Genomic DNA, 20417 nt, shown 5'->3' with positions numbered 1-20417 from the left:
TCTCGTAATATTTTTTTTTAACATGGCCCTAATCCTCCGTCGTTGAAAAGACAGTTCTGTCTTTTATTTATGTTTTTTATTTATTTATTTTTATTATTTTTATTTATTATTATTATTATTATTATTATTATTTTATTTATTTACTATAAACTTTTATTTATGGAGTACTCTCAAAGAGGGACCGGATGCTCTCGGGTATTGTGGTGTACTCACAGCGCCACTAGTGGACCAAATGAGTACTACTCGTTTATAAATCGGTAGCGTAAACATGGAAAAGCCAGTAAAGAAAGTGAACTCTGTAGTGAAGCTTAATTCTCTCTTTTATTAGCTGTGAGAAGTGTTAACTGTTCCATTCAATATTTTTATTTTATGTGTGTAAAGACATACAGCAGATAACTGAGGCTAAATGACTTAACAACACCTTCGAAAGAGCAGGACAGCCTACTCATTTGATCCTTCTTTGTTTTAATATGTTTTTCTTACGTATGAAAAATGTTTTCAGACGACATAATATCTGCTTGAAACCTGACTCGAGGGGCAGGCAAAGCGAGTTTCTCTCTCTGATGAAATGAAAGTGAAAGCACACTTCAACTGTGAGAGACTACATGGAGATACTGCTCTAACCATACGGAGTCGTTTCTGGAAACAATAATGGATCTAATGTTAAAGATACTTATTTACTCGTATGTGTTTGCAGGTGAGTTACTGTTTTCGGTTGTGTAACAGACTCGGATATCTTCTTTTAGCATCTTAACCTACACGACATGAACGAAGTGACTTTCAGTCTGTAACTATTTCAATGAAATGAAGACTGCATTCGCTTTGGCACTTTGCCTCCTTGTCCTACTATTAATACATAGCTTAACCTATATATAGAATAGGTTAACATGCTGCTACTGCCTTGCACTGTGATGGCACTAAACTGTTTGTATCATTAAGCTATACAGTACTGTGGTGTACTCTACAGTACTTCCCATACTATTTTACAGGCTACTAAACCAATACTTTGCACATGTGATTCTTAAGTCAGGCGACTAGGAAAAGAATGAGTCAACACAAAATTGTAAGCAAACTAATGCACACTAGTAATGAACTAACAAGCTATGTTTTGGTACTGAAGATATTGCCAATATTTTAATTTTTCTAGTGAGACATGTGCAAGATTTTTCTTTTAGTAATTTGAATTGTTATTTTGGACATGCATCTTGTTTTTTGAGTCCCCAAAGAATCAATCTAAAATGTACAAGTTGCTCTGTTGTCACTTAAATGTGGATATTATTTGAGGAGACATAAAGAGTAAATCATATAGATTAATTTGTATCATGTGCACACAAACTTCATGGCACCCCTGCATTTGTTGTACCCTGGTTGTGCCTGGTTGGGTAACTTTCCATTACCTGTATACTACTGATACATGTTTCCTCTCTCAGGTGTGCAGTGCGTCCCTCAGGTGTCCTGGCTGCCCTGTCAGTTCGTCGATGAACATGTGTTTTTGAATAGTGAAAACCACACAGAGACTCAGCTCGTCCACAGACAGGCTCTGCTGCAGTTTGGTCAGAAAGGAGACGCTCCTGTTAACCCACATGGCATCACTTTCCTGGTCACTGGTAAGACCTGCATCCTGCAGGAGCAGCAGAATAAATACTTTTGCATGGTACTGATTCTTGTGTTTGTGCTCTAGGATCTAAGCTGGACCTGAGGCGGTACTTAGAGGGAGCGGAAGCAGAGCAGGTGGAGTGTGAGCTTCATCGATTCAGCACACCTGGAATCCACATCCGCTGGCCGGTTAAGGGGGACCATGAGTACAACCGCTGGTTCACCTGCACCCTGAAACACACAAGGGGCCTGTTCAAAGTCACCGGCCTCCTCAGACACCAGTCTGACCAACCCCCCTCAGGACAGCCCGACTATCACAGCTGGACTCCTGTTGAAGACAGAGAGACACTCACAACAACAGGTAACATCAACGCAGTATGTGTTCTTCAACTAATAACAGTCCTGTATCCCAGTTTGTTGTTTTTAAACTGCATTTGGGCTCAGTTAGTATTTAACGTACATGTTTTGTCAAATGAATGTTCACAAGAGATTTAACGCAGATAATAAACGATTGAAAGATTATTGGACGTGTGCCCACCTCTGGTGATACATTAAGCAGATTCAAGAGATATATCAAACCAGCCTCCTTTGAATTAGGAGACTGACTCAAAAAGGATTTATGTGATAAAAGTTGGCTCCAGTGTAAAACAAGGTTTGGAATTTGTAAATTCAAATACAAATCTCTCAATCAGCTAGAGCTTATTATCTTCCATTCACAGTCATTTGTCCGAGCGATTTCTCTGAAATGCAGGTTTTTGTTTCCATTTTCCTTTTTTTTATATTGGTGGTACTTTCTTTTCTCCTCCTCCTAAAGTCTCTGACATAAACTTAAAGTAACTGTAGTCTGCTCTGTTGGCACTTCATCACCCTGTAATGAATCATAATGAAAGTTAGCTCAGGACATTTTCCATAAAGAACAGTTGGAGAACTAGTTGTTAATATTTAAAGAGACCCAACTTTAATCCACGTTGAGCAAGTACTTGGCAACAGTAGCAAGGAATAAAATTGTATTTTTAACAGACAGATAATGACCAAAACCAGACTCATTGGTTAACGGCCAAATGCTGCAACCTGATAGGCTGAGAAAGTGGAACAGGAAGAGAAATCAACAGGTGGATAGGGACATCATGCACGTGTAGAAACCAAAGCATCAACATCACTGTTTCAACTTAAAAGTGTCTAATCTGTTTCCATAGTTGCTATGGTAACAAAAACAGGATCTCCATCGGTGAAAGCAGGCCAGGGCTCCGAACAAAAGCTCGACTGTCAGTTTGCCGTCGACCACCGGGGACCGGACGTGACTGTGGAGTGGCTGTGGCAGCATCGTGGAGAGAGGGTCAAACTCTTCAGTCACAACAGCCGCACGGGACAGACGAACGGGAAGGGGGTCAGCCTGAAGAGCTTGGCAGGCGGGGACGCTTCTTTGAAAATCCCCTTCATCAAGATGAGCAGTGAAGGGAGATACATTTGTTCTGTGACCGTCAATCCCCTTTTTGCCAGCATGGACATCAACCTACAAATTGAAGGTGAGGAAGACTCAGGAACAGGATAATACAATAAAATATCAGGCTAGACTGATTATTATTTAAAAAAAAATCAAAGTCTTTGTCACTTGATGGAGTCATAGATGGTTGTCATCGGTTGTTAAGAAGTGAATTTTGGCGTTTTAAAAGGGAACAATGTTTTTTTAAATATTTTTAGGCATAAAAAACAATTAGGTAAAAAAAAAGATTATTGCTTCAGTCGATTTATTTCAGCGGCTTTAATCCGGTGGTTCTCAAACTGTGGATCACAGCCCACAGTGGGCCCAGTAGCATAACCACCAGGGGTCTGGGTCCCCCCTTTGAAAACTGAATGGCCACCCAAGGTGCAACTCCAAAATCACAACATATGATTGTCTGTTTACCTTGTCCAAGGTGGTTCTTCTGTTCAAATCAGCTGTTCATAGCTGTCAGTCATGTGGCTGGCGTGGAGGCCTTAGAGGGCAAAAAGAGTTGAGGAGAGTAGCGTCCACCATTGAACACTCTGTGGAGCTGCAGCTCAGGCTTTTTTCATTTTCCATCACTTCAACGCGGTGCATTTTAACAACTGACAACCACAGGAAATCAGAGATATGAAGATGAACTGCAGGTTTTAGGAATATGAGACAATATTTCAATCGCTAGAAACGATAAAGTTTTAGCAGAACTTCACTCCAGTGACGTTTAATTATATCTAGTGAAGAATCTGTCTTTTTACAACAACGCCAGGATGGAAGTCTACAAATGTACAGACAGCTTTATGGATTGTTTGATGTGCAGGCTTTTGCAGGGATGGAAATTCATCATCAAACATTGGTGAGTGCTAATCAGACAATATTTGCTATGCCATGTTATCTTCAGTCACACATCACAATATGTTTATGGCAGGATGAGGAGAAGTCTGTTCTTTTGTTCCCTCAGGCACAACGTAGCATCTAATAGCATTAGTCCACAAACTCCTCCTCCTTTGGGTTTTTTTCCTTCTGATTAAATTCTGTAGAAGTACAACCCGGGCTTGTCTCCTCGTCGATTAGTGCATCACATTCAACAACAACTGTCTTTCAGTTTAAAGCCTTACTCACCCACCAGGTGGTGGTATCACTGTGTTGCATCATTGTGCTAGTAGCTTTCTTTGCATTTCAATGTGGCACATTTCCCTTAGTCTGATCTCCAGATTGTGAGAATGAACACACCTTTTTTTAGTCTTTAAGATTCATGCTAATAGCGCTAAAGTGTTACCACTCTTTTTTAAAGTTGATGTTACACAGAAACCTTCTGCTGAAATTGCCTTGGAGAAGTCCTCTACAATTTGATCTCTTTCCCCTTCAGAGGCTCCGCGAGTGTCCCTCAACGTTGGACCCGCTCTCTCTCTGCAGGAGGGCGGCGAGCAGAAGGTGATATGTGTGGCGGCGAGTTACTACCCTCTGGATGTTGAGATAGTTTGGTACGACCAGGACCCGTCTTCTTTAGGCCACAGGGTGGGTGCTCCTCTCCCTAATAAGCTCGCGAACGTCCTGTTGTCCAGCCACAAACCCAACTCGGACAACACCTACACGCTGTCAGCTTTCTTCTACCTCAAGGCCTCACTCAGGGACTCGGGGAAGCAGTTCACATGCAGCGTCTCCCATCAGTCGCTCAGAGTGCCCATCAGAAAGAGCTTCATCCTGACTGTTGAAGGTGAGTGACTGTAGTACTGAGTGCTACCACATGAGGGCAGCACAGAAACGTACCTGACTCTATGATTTCTGTGCTCAGAGCCCAGCAGGTGGATGTTTTACCTCGCCGTGGTCCTCTTGTTGTCCATACTGCTGATTGTCCTGTTCATGATGCTATCCTACCTGCGCTCAGGTGAGTGTGGTAACCTTTATAATGTGTCAGTAAAATAAGTTGGATGGATAAGAAGCCTGATTGTTTTTATTTTCACAGTGTTCATCCAGCAAAACCTGTGAAGCCAAAACTCCAAAATTGGCAGCTTGGTTTACAAATTCCAAATTGTCCTCAGGCTAAATGACACTCATTTACCTCAGGATGGCGCTGTTACATTCATTTTACAATATCGAAATTCTCTCAAAAAACAGCTTTGCTTAAAGGTTATAACTCGCTATTTTCAAAAAATGATATTTCAATTTATGTGCAGCTTTGCCCCAATCAATTTCAACTCAAAGAAATTCAAAATGTGCCTTTTTAAACATTTCTTACTATCCTATATTCAGATTAATGATTAGAACAGCACTCAATTGTGTGTTTAATTGCCACACGAATGTTTTGAGCTGACGCTCTTCTTCAGTGTGTAACAGGAATTATTTTTCTTTAGTCCTGTCATATTTTTTCTGAGAAAAAAATTGCCTATTGCATGCTGAAAAACAGCGTCAGCTTGAAACGTCCGTGTGGCAATTAAATACACAATTTTGGAGCGCTGTCCTCCTGTCGTTTTCTTGTTTAAACATTTTTCTGGATTCAGCACCCAGTTTGTTTTACTTTGAAAGGGAGTGGAGCGTGTTTTTGTCTTATCACTTTTTTCAGATTAAAGCACCCAAATTTAAAAAATGTGTTTGAACTGTATCTATTATTATCTTCCACACACTTAAACTGATCTTAATTTCTGCTTTTGCATGAAAAGTAAACAAAATATTTTCAACTGTATCTCTGAAAGTCTGATTGTCGTTTATTTTTCTCCACAGAGAGAGAAAAATCAGTGCAGGTAAGATCATGAAAAATACTTTGATGTGTCCTTTGTCTGTTGATTTTCTTCATTGCCATTGATGCAAATTTACTCTGTGTGTGTGTGTGTGCGTGTGCGTGTGCGTGTGCATGCGTTTGTGTGCGTGTGCGTGCGTTTGTGTGCGTTTGTGTGCGTGTGCATGTGTGTTTTCCGAGCAGAAGAAACCGTACTGAGAATCCTCCAAACATCGGGGAGAATGAAATGAAGCAGAAAAACACTCTGAGGGGTTCGAAGAGCATTTCACCAGAAGGTACTAATAAGGAGCTGTTATTGTAAGAGTGGGTGTTTATTTACGTTGTGTGTGCACAAAGATGCTTGGAATGGACACACATAAAAATGAACCTGCAACATGATGCACACTGTCCCTCTCCTTCAGCGAACCAAAAGGATGTTTCAATAAGAAAAATTCTAGCATGCTAGCATGGATGTTGAAAATACATGGTTTTAAATATTTCAACGAATTCCTTCAGGAAATGTTTTAATGACGAATGAAAATGTTGGTTTCAGTTTGGGTTTAATGAGCTTTAGTGAGAAACACTGATTGTAATATGAACTTTATTTAATTGTTAATCTTCACATGGTTGTTTTTAGTCGAATAAAACTGCTTTGAGCCAAACATGTGAGAGAACGATCTGGATTATTCTTGAATGATGTATTCTTAGATTATAATATTCTTCCTCTGGGTATAGTACAGCTATAAGGTGTTGCATTAATGGATTAAGATCAGTGTGTAAATAATTCAATTATACAATGAAACTGGAATGGCTGTTTAAGTTTGCTAATTTTGTTTCAAAAGCTTGGAAAAGAAGACAGAATATTCTGTTTAATTAGTTTGACTTCTTACTTTCTCTTTTTGTTTCTTGTGAATGAATATAGCTTACCTAGTGCACTCTGATCCGGGAACGTTTTTAATTTATGGTGTCATGTAAGCCCATGCGGGCTGGGCATATGTATGTATGTATGGCATAATAATAAACAAAAAAACTAAGAAAACTAAACTACAATAACAGTGATTAAATAATCAAGTGTTTTAAATTGATGTTGGCTGATAGTGTGGTTCTGAAGATTTCTTTGAGTAATAAAAAATCATTTGAAATGTCCTTCAGTCCAGATTTTATTTCTTCAGAGATTTCTCAGGCTCTGTGTTTGTCAATCTACGAAAACTTGTGAAGACTTTTACATTTTTTTATTTAAAGTATATCATGTTGTCAACTGTAAAATATAAGTGCGTTCAAAATCATTAGAATGACTAACTTGAAAAATGAGCAATAAGAACGATAAAGAACTTGTCCAAGATGGAATAAAATCAAATGTTAAACCGAGAAAATACAGAGAAAGTGTCTCAGGTGAAATTCACAGGTAAACATCCTGTGTCTTTGCTTCTACTCACCAAATAAATCAACCAAAGAGTCTCCTCAGTAATGCCCTTTGAGGCTTTGCAGAACATAGACTGATACCAGATGTGTTGCCCTGAACCCTGAGGTGTATGTGTGTGGCCTATGTTTGATCAGAGAAGACGAACAGCTAAGAGAGTCGATCAGCACTTAACTTGTCAAGGAGGCATCAAGGGCAAGGAGGAGAGTGAGCGAGCAGGAGAAAAAAAGAAAAGGCACCATGGATTTCACTTCTTATCTACCTTAAAGCTCCTGAGCTTCAGAGAAGTTTTAATATTGTTATGAAGCATTCTCCCCCCCCCCCCCAGACCATCACTGACTCACTGCCAAACCGCTCATACTGGATGATGTCACAGGATAACGTTCACCACGGCGTCTACACACTCTTTCACACCTGTCACATGTGCTCAATGTAAACCTGAGGCTCCGCTGGGCTGTGAGCACAGGTCCCACCAGAGACTTTCATATACCCCCCACATGGAGTCTGTGTCTGACATATACACCAGTCGCCTGCTGGAGGTCATTTTGTTGGGCTCCTCCTGTTCCTCCTTGCACACAAAAGGGATAGATAGCGGTCCTGCTGCTGGATTGATGCTGTCCTGTCCAGCTCTCCTCGTGTGACTGCAGGTCTCTTAGTTTCTCCTCCATGCTGCATGTGAAAGAAGCAAATCAGGAAGATTTCAGTGGCAGACTGTCCTGAAAGTTTCTAGAAATTGTCAGGAGTGCATGTGTGTAAAGGGGTTATCAATAAAGTCTTGATGAAACTTCAAGTAGAGTCAGTGCAAGTGTTTTCCAGACAATTCAATGTGATCATCCTCCATTGTGCTGACCTTACATACAGTATGTCAGTCTGTCAGTCTATTCATATGAAGGGGCTTTACTCAGTTTGTTTAAATATTTTGTGGCACAGCGTATCTTCAGACAAACTCTGGATGATGCTCTTTGTCAGAGAAATGGACTTCATGAGTGAAAATTTCATGTCAGACCAGCGATGGTCACATCTGCACGCGTCGCTCAGTAGACCTTATCACCAAACTATCGGCCACAAACTTAATTGCTGCTTTCAGTGAAGAGCTAGTGGAAAGTTCACTGTCTGATTGTGCTCTGTTTAATCCGTCTGCGGGTTCAACTCTTCTCTTTTTCTCCTTTTTTCCTTCTGACCCACAAATACCCTCGTTCTTCCTGATATCCTCACTGTTCACTATACTCTGATTCTGTCTGCATGACTCGAGCGAAACAGCGCAGCAGTCCTGTGATCTTTGAACAATAAACACCTCTAATGAAGGTTGAGACTTATCTGGCTCTCCTCTCTTGAGCTGTTGTGACAGATATAAAATAACCTCAGACGAATTTCCAAAACAAAAGGGTGTTTGGAAAAGCAAAGCAGCTAATTTGCCGTCACAGACCTTGACTTGTGTTTGAACTCAAATCTCTGAGTTTCTCTTGAGGTCAAATTGCATGAAATCTGTAAGTAATAAAAGAAAGAAATACGTGCAGAAGCTCAGGGGCCGATGAGCTCGTGAGTAGTTCCTGGCTGGCTCACAGAAACTTTGGTATGCTCTTGGTTTGCCATGTTGAAAAACCAGAGAGAGAGAGAGAAAGAGAGAGTGAAAAATGATTTATATTGCACACCACAAACCAACATTTAAGTCCGATCGTAAAACAAGGTTGTGTCATGGCATAGCTATGCAGCAAGCGTCATGAAAACACTCAAAGTAAATATGGGATCGGTTCACAGGGGAGTTTCTTGCCAGGAGAAAAAAGCGTTTGCATGTGTTCACGTGGAAGCAGTCTAATTTATGTTGTGGTGATTAGCTGTGGAAATCATTTGGGAAACTAAACAGGATGTTATTGATACATTTTTACAACTATTTTTAACTTTTTATTTCTCTCTCTGTTTTTTGTTTGCATGGAAACTGAAGGGTAATTAATGTGGAGCTCAGAGAGAGTGTCTCACTGTGTGCCATAACTTTGAAACGGATGCTTCCAGCTGGAAGTCGGAGTGGGTGTTAATCCCCCCCCCCCCCCCCCCCCACACACACACACACACACACACACACACACACACACAGTCTTGGAGGGCACACAGTGTAAACAGTCTAGGGGTAGTACTGGGTTTCACAGCGTCATGCATAGTTCCAAAAGCTGGCGTCCTCTGAGGAAAAAGTAACACGATGAAGACAATCCATCCCGTCACGCTCAGCTTTGTAAAAATGTGTCATTTGCTGATGTCAACATGGTCCTCATGTTGCTCTCACACACTCTGAGGTTGTTGAATGGTGATGATTAACATTTGCATGCACAGGTGAGCAAGGATTATTTCTTAGGAACCAACTTTGTTGCCAAAATCGAACCAAAAGATATTTTATTCAGCATTTATGGGTTGGGAAGCAAACGGCTGCTAAAAGATTCTTTAAAACATATTATGCTGGCCTTACATCTAATGACATTTCACAGGATTTTATTTTAAAGTCTTAAATTTCATAAGTCTGTATAAAATCTTAAAGAGTTTTGTTAAGAGTCTGGGTGAGCTACTGGATCTCGGCCGTTTGGTTTGAGGTGGTCCTAAAACTCAGTCCAAGCATGTTTTAAGGCAGTCTTTTTCTTGTCTAGGCGTTACAATATCAAACATTTTGTTGCAGCTCTTTTGTCGTGTCATATTCAATTTGTTTTTTAGTTTTTTTTAGATTTTTTAGATTTATTTTTTTTTAGCCTTTTTCGAGAGATAGGACAGTGGATAGTAATGGAAATCAGAGATAGAGAGAGGGGATTGACATGCGGGAAGAGAGCCACAGTTTGGATTCGAACCCGGGGCCACCCGCTTGGAGGACCATAGCCTCCATACATGGGACGCGCGCACTACCCACTGCACCCTAACGCCCCTATTCAAATTGTTTTGTGCAATGATGTGACCATTGTCAACGACCAATAGGAGCGGTCTCACCATGCCAGCATCAAACAGGAAGCTGAAAAACTTAGTACTAACATGGTGGGGAGGAGAAAGCCCATGCAGCTTCCCTGGACTCTGGAAAAGGAGGAGAAACTGGTGGAGTTGTGAAGACACCATGAATGCCCAAAGTCTTCTAGAGTATAGAAGGAATAATGTACATTTTCCAAGACTTGTATTTAAATGAACTTAAGTTTGAAGCTGAGTATTCCAACATTTATCTGATTCAGTTTTTAAAGCAGCCTCGTCAGCAGGAAGACGAGGCTGAACGATGGTCTTCTCTTTTCCAAAGAGCCTCCCACCGCACGTTGCACACTATAATTTAAAAGCAGACATCCAAATACTTCTTCAGAGGAGTCCATGGCTGGTTTGAAGAGTAGGTGGTGTTCAGGATTGATCCATATGGACAGATGATTTCAACAACTGAAGACTGGAGGGGAACTTTGTGGGGATAAAGCAACCATACTGTTGGTCTTCCTTACACCGGGATTATCATGCTCGGTTTTAATTTATAATGAGGGTGCCAGGTGTGTGTGTGTGTGTGTGTGTGTGTGTGTGTGTGTGTGTGTGTGTGTGTGTGTGTGTGTGTGTGTGTGTGTGTGTGTGTGTGTGTGTGTGTGTGTGTGTGTGTGTGTGGTTGGTGTCCCAGCAGTGTAACGTGTAACATGGGAAAGGTCAGCAGAAAGTGATTCCTTTCCTATTAAACAGAGAGAAGGGATGTCCAGGGGAAAAGAAGTGTTACATTCTCTCCCTGTGATTCTGTCTGCGTTAGTGTGTCCCTGTTTCACACACAAACCATGCACACACATACACACAAATGTATTTTGTGCAAAGACAACACATGCATGATGATTTATTGGCTCTCCAGGGCCCTGATAAAACGCATCCTGAATGACCTCATCCGTACAGCTAAGAGAGGGAACAGACACTGACTGTGTGAATGTTTCTTTTTCAGGTTCATGCTGCTCAAGTACCTTTTTATCTGAACGCACGGTCGCTTCTCAAGTTGTTAACTGGACTGTAAACAATGCAGCTCACGGAAAAATAAGTTTTGGGTGGAAGTTGTTTATTGCTGAAGGCTGGCTACATCAGAATTTCCAAAAAGTTGGCCTTGAAGTTTATATTGTTAAATGACGGTGCAGTGTCTGACGTCAGCTGAAACATCAACAGCTTCCAGCTTTGCTGAGCTAATGATGTTGTTTTTTCAAACTTTTGCTATGATGGATGTCCTCTAAACAACCTTATTATTCTCTCTGTTTATGTACATGTGGCTCCGGAGCCGGGCTGGGAAACATTGATGTAATGCTAAATCAGGGTTCAGCTACCAGCAGAAGGCTGATCTGTACACGCTGGCAGTGTGTGTGTGTGTGTGTGTGTGCGCGTGCAGATTGCAGGGAGAACAATTGATGGATATGACTAAGATGTGTTTTGGCTCAGTGTCAGTGAATGACATCATGACATCATCTTGCACTTAAAACACACACACAATCACACACACACACACACACACACACACACACACACACACACACACAGCTGAGCTGTCTGAGAGTTTTTTGAAGTGATATGAGACATTCAAAGATGCAGCAGTGTTGTTCTTTTCCATCACTGTGACTATAGGGAGACACTGAGGAGGATTATCCACGGAGCGCCTGAAAGGGTGAAGAGCATGAGATTCATCATAATTTAAAAAAACTAATGCATTCATTTCAGACTTTAATTTAATCAGAATTTACTGCTGACAGCCCTAACATATATATATATATACTTGAAATTTGCTGTCGTTGTAGGTTACATGCACTTTGAGGGCCGTCCACTCAAACGCGTGTGCATTAGTTATTCTTGTATACTTACATCACATTGGTCTGTAGAAGAAAGAACATGTGAGCATGAACGCGTTGTTACAAAGTCACACTGCCAACTTCTTGCCTGGCATGTCTACTTCAGCGTTTTTCAGTCATCTTTGCAAAACAGTGTGCATGGTGTTTGAAATCAAAAAGTTGTTGCCTGAAAGAAGAACTGTTTTTGAAAACACATTACTATTCAGTTTTTAGTGGATCGTTTTCATATGAATGTGGCCTCAGTCTAACTATGAATATTGAGCTACACACAGGCATCAGTCTGGATTACATTAGCAGTATGACCCTGAAAAATAAACAGATTTTCTTGTGATTTAGTCACATTAATGGGTCGTAAGTTTGCAATAATGACACCATCATGGTGCAGATTTGTAAAAATGACAAAGTCGATCTTTGTCAGGTCTGTCATCAAGAGGAGGAGAAAACAACTTTAAAAACGTTTGGATGGATGTGGGATCGATTATTTCTGATGAATTCCAGTAAGTTGGGAAATAAGATTGGCTTTCACAACCTGACATTACAGATTTCTGGCTCCAGTTGAAATGTTTTGTTAGCTACTCTTACATGCAGATATCTTTTATAGAGAGAATAATCAACATCAGACACAGTTGACGTGAATGAATTTACGATGGATTTTCTACGTTTTCATGTAGACTCTTTGAAAAAAGATATAAGCCTAAAATGAACCCTGCGCGTTTACATTTTTTAGACTACACTTTCTCTGGGTGGTCTTACAAGCACTGAGTCTGCTTATCCAGAACACTTATCAAGATTTAATACAAACATGACACAATAAAGAAAATCTGTACAAATTGAACTGAAAACAAAGCATTTCTGTCTTTTTGCTCCCCCTCTCCGCTCCATCTGTAGTTCATTAGAGCCGAGCTTTGAAGGTTCGATGACATCACGAGTTGGCTGCTGCCCGCATGGCCCTGTTTTGACATGACAGGTTCCCATGGAAACTGTGATGTCACATGGGGGGGTGGAGGCGGTGGATGATGAGGGGCTGATGTTTGTGGGTCTGTTTCAGGGTGATATGTGATGTCTGTTAACATGTCGACGTTGTGTGTTAACAGGTAGCCTGTTAGTCAGCCTGCAGCACTCGGGACGACCTGCTGTGTGTTTTTGTGACTCACTCTTGTTCTTCAGGCACAGAACACACTGCCAAGCTGTCCTCAATTTACAGAGTGTGAGTTAAACGCTGATTTAAAGACAAACTACTGGCTGGATTCCTCAGCAAAGGGCTCCCACTGAAGCCCCTGAAACAAAGGCAACGCACTCCTGAACGCTTCCTGATGTTTTGCACGTGAGCTGTGTGTGTGAAACACAGACTATAAGACATGGACGTCGTCTGAGTGACTTCATTCGTTGGTTTCTGATGAAGAAAAGGACAAAGAGGTGGAGCTGAGGAAAACAAACAGCTACAACAAGCCGACTTGAAGTCAGATCATTACACCCCAAACTGTTAACTTTCATAAAATAAAAACTGGATGAGTTGTTAAAAATTGCATCTCATGTACAGTGTGTGCTGATAAAGAAGTGAGCTCCTCAGGCCCAAAGCGTTTTTTTAACCAGGCTGTAAACACGTTTATTTCAGATTTAAAAATTGCCATTTTATATATTTTAGATGATTATGTGACTTCCGGTGCTTTTGCAGCAGTCCTCATGTTGTCCGTTCTTTTTGCACTTGCTCATTGATTTTATTTTTCAACACTGGAGGTTACCTGTTTCCCCCACCTATTTATTTTAAGAGGCGACAGCACCTCTGATTATCTGGTTCTTTAAGTCCCGGCCCTCCTCATGGACGGCCCTCCAGCGAACTCTAAAGATTGGAGTTCTTCCCTCGCTTGTAGAGTTTTGATTTCTAGAAACTTTGTTTCTATTTTTAAGTGTTTTCATTAATCTGAATTGTTTTTGTAATTGATTATTAGGGTTTTTTGTCGTTGTTTTTTTGGCTTGTTTTTAATGTGCTTGTAATCGTCTAGCCTCAGGACAAACCACCAACTCTTCCATGAAAAATCATGACCCAAATTTCTGATATTTTACAACCAATCAGATTTATTTAATGAAAAATTGTGCAGTAGACGTTATCACTTGTTTTAAGTGATGGAGACAAGAAACTGAACAACTCAAACAACGCTTTGTAGACTTTTTCACATTATTTTATCCCAGCTACACCACCAGTTAAGAGCCACTGATCTAGACAGCATCTGAAATGAGGATAACCTCATTGTCCTTTCGAGAAAAGGTTTGAAAGAATAAAAGAATTTAGAAAAGCATAACAAGTCTGCCAAAAAGAGCAACCACCCAGAAATACTGCAGTCAAAAAAATCATAAAATACATTAACTCAGCACAAAGTATGATACAACATACATTATTTACAGTACCTGCATGTGGTGATTTAATGGAGTATTTTGACTCTTGTTCACACTGCCGAGATGGCACTCGGAGAGTCAAACATGTTCAATACCTGTTCTTTTCCCTCTCCAACTGTTAGCCAAGAAAATGTACATTCAGAAATTCAGAAGAGACATTGAGTTAGTATTACACTCACCCACATGCAGCCTGACTAATTTTTATGTTTAGACAATCAGTCGTGTTTTTATACAGATAAAGAAGATTTGTGTGTTTGTGTGTGTGCGTGTGTTTAAAGGAGTTTGAGTGAGTGTGGACATATTTGTGTTGTGTTTAAAGCAGCCGTGACGTAAGCTGTTCTCTGTGGTCGAACTCAGAGCCCTCCTGTTAATGTTTACAGTCTGTAACCAGCCGTCTGTGTGTGTGTGTGTGTGTGTGTGTGTGTGTGTGTGTGTGTGTGTGTGTGTGTGTGTGTGTGTGTGTGTGTGTGTGTGTGTGTGTGTGTGTGTGTGTGTGTGTGTGTGTGTGAGATGGATTTTAGTGATATGAGATTAAAGCTGACGTGGAGAAAAGTGTCATTAAGTGTGTGTGCCAAAACACCCTCAAAGAGAAACTGTCCTGGGGGAAGTGGATGAAGGTAATGGAGGGGAAATTAAAGGGTGTTTGAGTTTGGCGTCTTTACAGTTTCAATATGTTCATGCTAACAAACCTATAATTAACAACGTAATTATAAGAAGTTCATTCCCCAAGGACAGTTGTGTTGTGGAGTCTGAAGAAGTGGGTACACTCTAATGTTTCCCCAAAATGTTTTTTTTTTTTAGAGGCCCAGCAGAGGATAAACAGCCTCTGTTATAAACAGAGTCACATAAGACTAATCCTCCATATTTAATCAACCTAAAAACATTTTTGGAAAATCTTTATTGTCCCTGAGGGGCAATTTGGTTTGCAACAGAGGGCCATACAGTCAATACAGCCATAAAAAAAGCACAATGACATAAATACATACATATAAAACATAACTACCATGGATATCACCATGATGGACATGAGTGAGATAAGAGACAAATGACCAACAGTCCATAGTTAAAGTGTAACAGCTTATTTAAAAACCCAACAGCTGATGGAACAAACAACCTCAGGTATCTATTTGATTTCGACCTCCTCACATAAGTGAACCTCCGCCCTGTCGGCAGAAGTCTAAACTCTGCATGCAGGGGGGTGCTGAGGGTCTTCCAAGATTGCCTTTGCCTTTCGAGTGGCTCTTACTTTAAAAACATGGCCAAGATCATTCAAGTCAACTCCAACTATCTTTCGACAAAGTTTAACAATATTTCCCAGCCTGTTTTTGTTAACGATGCTGAGGTTACCAAGGTTACATGGACTTTTGTATTTGCACATTGACACTCAACTTCTGCAACTTGACTTAAGGGAGTAGATCATTATGAGATTAACATTAACCACAGAAGAGGGGCGGATTTTAATTGACCAACAGACTATAGGCTGCGACAACCTAGTTTTACATTTTGAGCGAACTTTTCCTTATTGGGGAAATGTGTTACAAAGACGTGCACTAGCAGGGCCAGCCCGTGGGATATAGTCCCTGGCCGTCCAGGGGGTATCCTGACACCCGAAATGAGTGAGGAAGAAAAGTTGAAGATAATAAGAAGAAAAAGAAGGAAACATGATGGTGCTAAACTTTCACTTAATGTTATTGTAGCTAATTTTAATAGTATAATTAGGTAATATAACAAAATGAACCAAGACAACAGAACTACATCACCTTTTTAAAAAGGTGGTATTTTCTTGGTCCCTGCTCACTGCTGCTTGTTACCCGCTCTTTGTTAGGAAGGAGGGCAGACGAGTTATCAGGAGTGAGTGACACTGACCATACTGATAAATATCAGGTTTAAATTAAGAAAAGCTGTAAAACATGAAGCTGAATGCCAGTTTTCTGTAAGTGTATGAACATTGTGATTGGTGGTAGAGTTAGATGGGATACAAGGGGCACCAGCTAAAATCTTGCCTAGAGCACCAAGTGGGTTTGGGCACTTGTGTACTTTTTTGTTGTAACAAGTTACATCACACTTTGGTTTTGCAATTCAGGTAACTTATTATTTAGAAGATGGTATACTCCTATGGAGACTGAAAAATAAGTGGTTTACTCCATATACCTGCATACACCCTGCACTTTAACCTCTGTCTAATGAAAATCTCTCAGAAATGATTCACTTGAATTCAGCTCTGAATTCTTCAGTTTGCCAGCTGCACACTGATGCCTGTACGTCTGCACACTGATGCCTGTACGTCTGCACGCTGATGCCTGTACGTCTGCACGCTGGCAAGTCCTGAGTAGCTCTGTCTATCAGCATGATCTCTAAATATTATACTGAAGGCCCTCTCAGAGAAAGGCAAACGCAGCTGGTGCAATGCGTTGTAAATTGTTCAATACGATTCAAATCAGGAGAGTTAATTATGAGCGAATAATTGTTTATTCTACAGTTTGGACAAAAAGAGAATTTAGACTCCATTGTGATGTTTTCATGCTCGTAGAGTTGGTGAAGCTGACAGCAGGATAGGATTCCCCCAATGCTAACAAACATGAACATGTAAATTCATGTTTCTGATTTCCCCATGATTACAAAGGTTCATGTGTTTTTTGTTTTTTTATCAGTGAACATTTTATGAGCCGTATCATGCAGTCATCATGTTTTCCTGTAAAGACAAACCAGTGTGAGAACCAGTTTCACGTCAGGATGTGTCATTCATTTTTACAGTGTTTGTCTCGTCCTAGATTTTAACTATTGTGCAACATTTGATGCACCTGGAGGCGCTTATCTCCACCTGAAATCTGTTTGGACGGATTACATCTGTATTCTTTCAGTTTTCTTTCACAGTTGCACTTTTTAACCCCTCCCTGAGAGATTCCAAAGAAATTTCTTTCATAACCAAAAAGAGAGAGAGAGTATCACAGAGCAACATCTGAACTCTAACCAAAATGTGGAAACATGGACATCAGTGAAGCTGGAAGGTAACGAGGAGTATATTCAAACCTCAAACTTTTACTGTACCACAGAAAAATCATTATAATTTACAAAAATAAATGTTGTATTCTCGTCAGATGAATCCCAAAAAGACTGCTCAGAGAGCATGCAGACATCATGTAGCACACACTCTTTCAAGTACTTTTACATTTTACAACGACTACGTAGCTGTTGCGTGATGTTTTGCAGCTAATTTCTAGAGCAAGAAAATAACATTAGAATTTTTAATCCCTTGATTCAAACAGAAAATATGTGATGCATTTTATGTAATTGAGTCATTTTGAGGTTATCTTCATGGGAGTTGTAGTTTTTTGTTGAACAGTACAAAAAACAGAAGTTCACAGTTTCCTCCTCTAGCAACAGATATTGAAATTGAAACCATTTTTTTTAAAACATAGCAAGAAAATATCCAGGACATGCTTCATATTTTCAGATAACATTTCACTAGGGAAGAAAGCAAAGATTTGATGTCAGGATCAAAACATCTGTTTGGATGTAAGCTGCAACCTCTGGTGTAGAGAAAATAAACTGCAGTTACAAGTGTGTCCACTTGAGGCTGTCTGCAAAAACCAAAGTATCCCCATTAGGTCCCATATTAAAATGTCTATTTATACAGCAGAAATAGACATGTTCCCAGCCCGCTACAAGAAACAGCTTTTGTTTCAGTAGTTCATTTATTTCGGTATATCAATGTATATGTGCAAAATAAACAGTGTGCAGGGGTCTTCTTGCAATTTTTGTTGATTGAAAACAAGAAATGAGCCAACGCTAGGTGTCTAGGACTTCTAGTTTTGTTGTCATGGTTTTAGAACAGATATCAATATTGTTTGATTTTACTAGAATCAAATCAAAGTTTAAATTACACAATCATGACTACTGCGGAAAACTATTACATTGTGTCAGACCCTTAAAAATATTTGTAATTTAAATAGAACAATAATAAAGAATTAAACTTTTTAATAGATGCATTTTTTTCATTTGAATGTTTTTGAGGTTTTTATTTGAAGAGTTTAGAAAGAGTTATGCAACATGTTAATTTATCAGTTTCCCTTTACTCTGACAGCTCTCTCTTAGGGAGAAACACAGCCAAACAAAAACTACAGATTTATTTCAGGACCAATAGGGAGCCTTCCTTCATTGGGGCCCTGAGTAGTCAGTCCCACTTTCCCCCCTCTGACCCCTACAGTGGTAATCTGTCGCTGGGTCTTGTACTGCCTTCAGCATAAAACCCTGAGGGGTGTTATATGAGTGTGTTGGTTGTGTGTGTGTGTGTGTGTTGGTTGTGTGTGTGTGTGTGTGTGTGTGTGTGTGTGTGTGTGTGTGTGTGTGTGTGTGTGTGTGTGTGTGTGTGTGTGTGTGTGTGTGTGTGACAGAGTGAGAGAGAGAGAGAGAGAGGTGGGGGACAGAAAGGTGGGGGTTAGTCTTCCAGTAAATCAGCTCCCCAAACCCCCTCCTTATCTCCAAACACTCCCTGCTGCACTGTCATTTCTCACACAATCCCTAATGCACACACAAGCACAAAAACACACACACACACACACACACACACACACACACACACACACACACACACACACACACACACACTAAAACCTAAATTGTACTGAGCCCCTGACGTCCCAAAAAAGTGGACGTTTCTTTCTATTGCACGTTAAGAACTCACATGTTTATATTTGACACGTTATGGGACTTCAAGTTTGGCCAATTTTAAGTCATACTACTGTTCACTTTCTGATGCACACAGTGACTTTATCCTTACCAGTGTAGTGGGAGGAAGCCGGAGTGAAGGAGTGAACATGTGCGTGGAGAACACGTCAACACAAAAAGGCCTCAGCTGGGAGTCAAATATTGTGAATGATATTGTATTTTATCTTTTATAGCTGCTACTAGAAACCAAGCTGTATTTTTTTTACTTTGTGTAAAAAACAATAAAGTGTCATAATAACTGAGCAAATGAAGCTAGATGTTCCTCCACAGACCACTTCAGTCTCAGGATGGGGATTCAAAACACAGTTATTCTGACCCTGTTCCACATTTTTCAAAACCCCAAAATCAATTACATTTAAGCTTATCAATACTGCTATATCTTGTGGGTCCTTAATGTGATGTCATATAGTCTAGTCAAGTCACTTCTTTGATATCCAATCACTAGTACACAAACATACACTGGTTGAAACAACTCAGGCTGCTGTGGGACAGTAATCCTCCTCCTCCTCCTCCTCCTCCTCCTCTTCCTCCTGTTAAATCATAGACGGAGCCTTTGTGTTTGTCTGTTTTCTTTTAGGTTTTTTGTTCATTTATGTCAATTGTCTATTATTTTTAGTTATTGAATAAATGTTGTGGAATGTTTGTGTAGTGTGAAAAGAATAATATATAATATGAATTTGTAAAATGTATTGTCACAATATAAACTGCAGACCCCTGGAAGAATAGCTTCTCGCTATGCTGAAGCTAATGGGGATCCAAATAAAACAAACAAACAAAACACAAACTACTTGCAAGTCCTGAAAGTTAAAAACAATAATCCAATGTTGAAACCTGTGTTGAAATCAGCAGAATAAAAGCTAGTTAGCTAGCTCAACATTGTTGTGATGTGTTTAAGGTTGGGTCAGTAAAATGACCATTAGGCAAAGGTAAATAAAATGTCATCATGATGTGTAACGTCTAGAAAAAAGAAGACTTAGGTTTTATTGAGAAAATTGAATGATTACAATTGTTCAGAGGAGAAGTTTGTTTGTTTTCACAGAAAAATAAAGTAGATGCCAGTTGTCTAGTCTTTCCACCAAATAATAGAAAAGTATCCATAGTGGTATCCATAGAGACTCAGATTGTTAAGGAGTCTTTATAATGGTATCAGTTTCAACACAGATTAATGATCCCCATCCCTTGAGGAGGAGGAGCAGCAGAAGAGTTGTGAAGAGTAATAATTTACACAGTGCAGGGACATAAAGCCAACCAGCCTGCCTCCTCCCCTCTCCACCT

At 40.1% G+C, this 20417-nt stretch overlaps 1 protein-coding gene across 1 annotated transcript; it reads left to right on the top strand.

Moving 5' to 3' along the window:
* The first annotated feature begins 248 nt into the window (after positions 1-248).
* Positions 249-6938, top strand: dhrs13b.2 (dehydrogenase/reductase (SDR family) member 13b.2). The gene is made up of 8 exons (XM_020650970.3): positions 249-697; positions 1431-1607; positions 1682-1957; positions 2793-3122; positions 4446-4793; positions 4872-4964; positions 5798-5817; positions 5997-6938. Exons 1-8 carry the CDS (start codon positions 652-654, stop codon positions 6009-6011), a joined length of 1305 nt encoding a protein of 434 aa, XP_020506626.1. The 5' UTR covers positions 249-651; the 3' UTR covers positions 6012-6938.
* Positions 6939-20417: the final 13479 nt, after the last annotated feature.

Source organism: Labrus bergylta, chromosome 11 (assembly GCF_963930695.1).
Source record: "Labrus bergylta chromosome 11, fLabBer1.1, whole genome shotgun sequence".
Classification (NCBI taxonomy): Eukaryota; Metazoa; Chordata; class Actinopteri; order Labriformes; family Labridae; genus Labrus; species Labrus bergylta.
Note: the sequence above shows the minus strand (reverse complement) of the source record. Positions and strands in the feature narration are given on the sequence as shown.

Excerpts from the sequence above, each read along its gene's own strand:
- dhrs13b.2 (XM_020650970.3), top strand. The coding sequence starts at position 652 with ATGGATCTAATGTTAAAGATACTTATTTACTCGTATGTGTTTGCAG. Across the intron at positions 1,958-2,792 it reads AGAGACACTCACAACAACAG|TTGCTATGGTAACAAAAACA; the intron begins GTAACATCAACG and ends CTGTTTCCATAG. Across the intron at positions 4,965-5,797 it reads GCTATCCTACCTGCGCTCAG|AGAGAGAAAAATCAGTGCAG; the intron begins GTGAGTGTGGTA and ends TTTTCTCCACAG.